This window comes from Bison bison, unplaced genomic scaffold (genome assembly GCF_000754665.1).
Source record: "Bison bison bison isolate TAMUID 2011002044 unplaced genomic scaffold, Bison_UMD1.0 scf7180017861828, whole genome shotgun sequence".
Taxonomy (NCBI): Eukaryota; Metazoa; Chordata; class Mammalia; order Artiodactyla; family Bovidae; genus Bison; species Bison bison.
The window spans coordinates 50,255-56,392 of NW_011492400.1; the positions used below are offsets into that span (position 1 = coordinate 50,255).

Here is a 6,138-nt window from a genome sequence, read left to right on the forward strand (position 1 = left end):
ATCTGTGCTGGTCTGTTGCGTGTATGTTATCAGCTTGCCAGGCTAGGTGATCTAAGAGGGTTCATAGTGCAGTCCAGAGGTTGGCTCCATGCTACTTCATGGGATAGGGCCGTGAGCTATATATTGCTCATTATCCAATATCCTAGCCTGTGCTTGTTCACATGACAGCTATTCTAAGAGTTTGTGTAAATTCCAAGAGATTATAACATAGCTACAGGGCATTTCTTGTAACTGACACAATATGTCACTTCAATGACCTTATATTACTCAAGTTATTCTCAAAAGTAGACTATATTTAAAAAAATGGAGGAATTGATTTGATCATTTGATGAGAAGATAAAAGAAGAGCTGGACATGCCTTTATAAGTGGAGAATTGGGCTCCTGCTTGCAATAAACCACATTAGGTAAAAAGTCCTTTTGAAAGAATCTCCAAAAATTTAGCCTTCAGCAAAACTGGAAGAGAATTTAACTTTGTTTAATGTATTACTTGGAAAACTTTGATGAAAAATAGTTTTGAAAAACTGAATGAAAGGGTGGTGTGTCATTACTATTCCAGCACAATTTCTGACAGAATTTCTAATCCCATTTACTGTTAATAGTCCCAAATATTCTCAATATTTTCATCTAAAAAAGTGAATATTTAGGAATTTATTTAGGAACATTGAATAGAGATGGAGAAGGAAATGCAACCCATACCATTATTCTTGCCTGGAAAATCCCAAGGACAGAGCATGAGGTCGCAAAAAATTGGACATGACTGAGTAACTAACACACACATTGAGTAGAGAAGAAAAGTGTTTAAGCTATTCAAGCAAGCCTGAGCTATTGATGTTAGAGAGATCTTATTTCTAATTTATCTTGTTAAACAGACCTTACTAATACTAATATCCAGGCTTCCCAGGTGGCTCAGTAGTGAAGAATCCGCCTGCCAATGCAGGAGACACAATTTTTTTTTTCTTTTTCATTTTTTTAAATTTTATTTTATTTTTAAACTTTACATAATTGTATTAGTTTTGCCAAATATCAAAATGAATCCATTACAGGAGACACAATTTTGATCCTTGGGTCTGGAAGATCTCCTAGAGAATGTAATGACTACCCACTCCAGTACTCTTGCCTTGGTAATCCTAAGGACATATGATCCTGGTGGGCTACAATCCATGGGGTCACAAAGAGTTGGACATGACTTAGCCACTAAATTACAACAACCACAGCAAACTAATGACTACCTAGTTTGCATTTTATTTTGAATATGGTTACACAGGCAATTAGTTTTCAACTCTTTGGGAAACTGGAAGCACTTTTTTTTGTTTTTTAAGATACAAGTTTATTTGAGAAGGATACAGACATTAAGTTTGGTAAAAGAAAAAAAAATTGATAATACTTTTGATGTCTTCATAGGTAGAAAAACAGAATGAAATGTCAATTGGGCAGGCACTTCCTTTTTGCATGAAAGATGTTCTGAGAGCTCATCCTGCATTTTTAAGCCTCTGGTGGAGTCTATCATAGTTGCTCATGCTGCCACACTAGAGCTCTTTTGAAAATACATTCAGAATATAATCCGTGTCTTATCAACTTTGTGCCAAGTAACCCATATACACAATACAACACAAATATTCCAACATGGAGACAAATATATGTGTAACTTATGCACTAGTCACTCAGTTAAAAAAAAAAAAGTTTTATCATTAACATATTACTACATTCTGATTTCCTTGTTTGCTATGCTTTAGTCTCCTGGATAAAACTCCTACATTGAAATACATTTTCTAAAAGTCTGTCTCTTAAGTTATCCAAACCAGGTCAACATAATACCTATTTTGTGAAGGACTTGAACTTTTCTTTTTTTCCTCTCAAACCCATTTCCAACTTGCACAGTTATCACTTTCTTAACTACCCTACCCTCAACACCAGATTTTCAGCCTTTGAGGATGAACACCATGACTTATTTTAACTGCTATTTGTATTTTGTAAGAGAAATGCATGTGCTAATTGAAAGCCTAGTTATTTTAGGTGTAAAAGAGACGAAATTCAATTTATTAAGTTACACAAGGTATACCACATATCTATATTGTATTTTAATCTATTTAATACATTTATCTTGTCTGAATTTTTAGACAAAAACTTAGAAAATGGTGAGATTGATAATTTTTTTCTTGGTAAGTAAGAGAGAATTAAGTTTAGCTTCTTTGAGCCAAAATGCATGTTCTTTCTATTTTAAATAATTCTCTCTTTTTTAACTTTTGTGTGTGTGTGTGTGTGTGTGTTGGGATATAACATATTAACAAAACAGGCAGGAAAATTTATTTCCTAGAAGCCCCCTTTGGAGCAGGCAATGGCACCCCACTCCAGTACTCTTGTCTGGAAAATCCCATGGATGGAGGAACCTGCTAGGCTGCAGTCTATGGGGTCGCTAAGAGTCCCACATGACTGAACGACTTCACTTTCACTTTTCATGCATTGGAGAAGGAAATGGCAACCCACTCCAGTGTTCTTGCTTGGAGAATCCTAGGGACGGGGGAGCCTGGTGGGCTGCCGTCTATGGGGTCACACAGAGTCGGACATGACTGAAGTGACTTAGCAGTGGCAGCAGCATAGCCTATTAACAAACAAGGGTCTGATAGTTTCAGGTGAATGGAGAAGGGACTCAGGCATACATATACATATATCCATTCTTTCACAAACTACCATCCCATCCAGGCTGCCACATAACATTGAGCAGAGTTCTGTGTGCTATACAGCAGATCCTTGTTGGCTGTCCATTTAAATACAAGAGTGTACACGTTCATCCCAAACTCCCAAACTAACCCTTTCCCCCAAACTTCTTGCCTCTCCTGGCAACCATAAATTTTGCAGCATTAACTCTTCATTAATTTAAACTTATCTTTAAAAACCAACCGTTGTACCTACACTTTGTTTACATATCAAGAAAAAAACTGTTATTATTATAATGCTCAATAAGAAAACAGTTTAGAGCCCACTATCTTGGAGACTGTTTTGTTGACATCCTTATTTCTCAGACTGTAGATCAGGGGATTCAACATGGGGATGACCACCGTGTAAAACACAGACGCCACTTTGACTGTGTGCCTGGAGGTTGTGGAGTTGGGCACACAGTAGAGGAAGACGATGGTGCTGGTGAGGATGCTGATGGCGGTCAGGCAGGAGGCACAAGTGGAGAAGGCTTTGCGGCGACCACAGGTTGAATGTATCTTGAAGATGGTGACAACAATAAAAACATAAGACAGGAGAATGATGAAGGGTGTGCTGACCTCATTAAAGGTGGCAAAAATAAAAAGCAGCAACTGGTTGAGATAAGTATCAGAGCAAGAGACGGAAAGCAGGGAGGAGAACTCACAGAAGAAGTGATTGATTGTGTTGAAACCACAAAATGGTAATTTGCTAACAGAAAATGTGAATGCCAAGGAGTAGGTTGTTCCCCAGGCAAAAGATCCAACCACTAACATAGCACAGAGTCTTGGGGACATGGCGACCATGTAGAGCAGAGAGTTGCAGATGGCCACAAAGAGGTCATAGGCCATCACAGCTAATAAAAAGGACTCAGTTACCACAAAGGTACAAAAGAAAAAGACTTGTATTACACAGACTACAAATGAAATGGTTCTGTCTTCTACCATGAGGTTCACCATGGTCTTGCGAGCAATTATGGAGGAATAACAAAAATCCACAAAGGAGGGGTGGCTGAGGAAAAAGTACATGGGAGTGTGCAGTTTGGGGTTAATTTTGATGGTTACAATCATCCCAAGATTCCCTACCACAGTGACACTGTAGATGGTGAAGAATATCAAGAAGAGGGGAACTTGCAACTCTGGGTAATCAGAGAAGCCTAGGACAGTGAACGTGGCCCCACTTTTATTTCTCTCTGATAGAAACATGGTTTCTGTTTGTCAGAATCTGAATCAGCTCTGGAAACAAAATTATTAGAGAGAATGAGGATGTAAGACCCTCGGTTAATGCCTCCTTTCCAAAGCTGGAAGAAGAAGCCAAGTGTCTCTTTTAGAACCTCTCTGTGTTTCTTATGCACTATTGCTAAATGTCTAAAATGTTCAAAAGATAACCATTTAAACTTTTCTTTAAAGAGCACAGTACCATTATTGAACCTTTTAGTTCTGAATTATAATTTTAATATTTAGAGATAATATGAAATCAAAAGACTTGGGAGTTATTTTCAGTGAAATCCTTCTATAGCACTTTTAGGTCCACTTGAACATTATAAATTAATAAAAGAGTAACCTAGCCTAGTACCATAACTGATTATTTCAGTCCTAAAACTAGTAGCAAAAGTGAGAAAATTCTAAATAAATTACACTTTACATCACATATTCACAATGTGACACTGAGAATGACCCCTTTAAGTTTCCATCTGTGCCTTTACTGTTAATTCCACATGATACTTATCATTTACTTTTGTTTCTGACTCAGTAAATCTATTGTCAAAATAAACCTTAGTTACTTTTTTTCAGAGTGTTCTCAATACAGGGAGCCCTAATTATCAATCCCACCTCATTTCTTGTGGAGTAATAACACTGAACAGATAATAAGGATAACACAGTCTATGTCTTTATCAGAAACATGACAAAGCAGAAGACAGAGATCCTTGACTTTCCCTGTAACATGCAAATGAGGATCAATCTACACATATGTGACTGAACTCTTGATCCAGACTCCCACAAATTTTCCATTTGTCTAAAAGAGAATCTATGTTCAACATCTTAGTACTAAGATACTTCATTTATTCATAATCATGTTCCAACTTGTGACAAAGTAGTGATCTTAAATCTATGGGAAATTGTCCAAAGAAAGTGTACATATCAGAGAGATATACTAGAAGGCAGCATCAGGTGAGATGAGAAAGGAAGTTGAGAAAAATTTAACTAACACTACTAAAGATTCTAACATAGAAATGTCCATAAATAAAGACATTTATTCTGTCCCTATATTACCTGTAAAAGAGAAAGACCAAACATTTAAGGTAGTACTGCAGTGTGATGATATTTCATGAGAAAATGCTAATAGAAAAGTATTGTATTTCTCTAACTGGTGACAAGTGACTTCTCAGGGGAATAGTGGTAAAGAATCCACCTGCCAATGTAGGAGATGCAAGAGATGCAGGTTCAGTCCCTGGGTTGGAAAGATTCTCTGATGGAGGAAATGGCAACCCACACCAGTATTCTTGATTGGATAGTTATATGGACAGAGTCAGGTTGGCTATATAGTCCATGGAGTCGCAAAGAATAGGACACAACTGAGTGACTCAGTACACATGCATGCACAATTGGTGACCAATATCTCTTAGACCCTACCATACCAGGACTTTTCTCTATCATTTCTGATAAAGTTGTCTCTAGTCCCATAACTCAAGAAATAGATTTTATATGGCTCGGCAGTAATGTCAAATCATAGGCAAAACTGAGATACTTAAGATCCCTTTATCTTCATATATTCATAAATTTGAGTATAAACTTTAAAAAGACAACCTCAAAAGACAATCTATCACAAAGCTAGACATCCTAAATATGGCTGATTTATCTAAGCCACTTGAAAAATAAAATTAAACTAATGTTTTATTTCATGCAATGGATTTTGTGACCCAAATGTTATTTTAAATTGCTGGTGAGTTTCTTTGCATTTAGGAAATATGACAGCTAATATCTTTCCTATATCTTTCTTCTCTATTTTGTTTAATTTTTGCTTTCAAGGCTACTTTACATACTTAATTAAAAATAGTGCCTTTTGCTTTTCTTTCATAGCATTTGCTTAATCTCTGCTTATTTTTTAAATTAAATATTTGTCTTTATTTCAGTTTGACTACTCCTTCAAAAGTTTGTAGAAGCCAGATAATGCACCTTCCACAGATTCTCAGAGCTCTTCTAACCCTCCATTCCAGGCACTTTTCTGTGTTCAGTCACTCCATTGCTTCAGACTCTTTTGTGAACCCATGGACTGTATGTAGCTCACCAGACTCCTTTGCCAGTGGAATTTTTTCCAGGCAAGAATACTGAAGTGGGTTACCATTTCCTACTATAGGGGATGTTCCTAACCCAGGGGTCAAACCCGAGTCTCTTGCCTCTCTTGCACTGGCAGCAGATTCTTTACCACTGATCCACCAGGGAAGC

At 37.0% G+C, this 6,138-nt stretch overlaps 1 protein-coding gene across 1 annotated transcript; it reads right to left on the reverse strand.

Moving 5' to 3' along the window:
- Window positions 1-2,955: 2,955 nt before the first annotated feature.
- LOC104983155 (olfactory receptor 5D18-like) lies at window positions 2,956-3,897 on the reverse strand. Its single transcript, XM_010832624.1, has one exon. It carries the CDS (start codon window positions 3,895-3,897, stop codon window positions 2,956-2,958), a length of 942 nt encoding a protein of 313 aa, XP_010830926.1.
- Window positions 3,898-6,138: the final 2,241 nt, after the last annotated feature.

Coding starts and splice junctions, on each gene's coding strand:
- LOC104983155 (XM_010832624.1), bottom strand. CDS start 3,897: ATGTTTCTATCAGAGAGAAATAAAAGTGGGGCCACGTTCACTGTCCTA.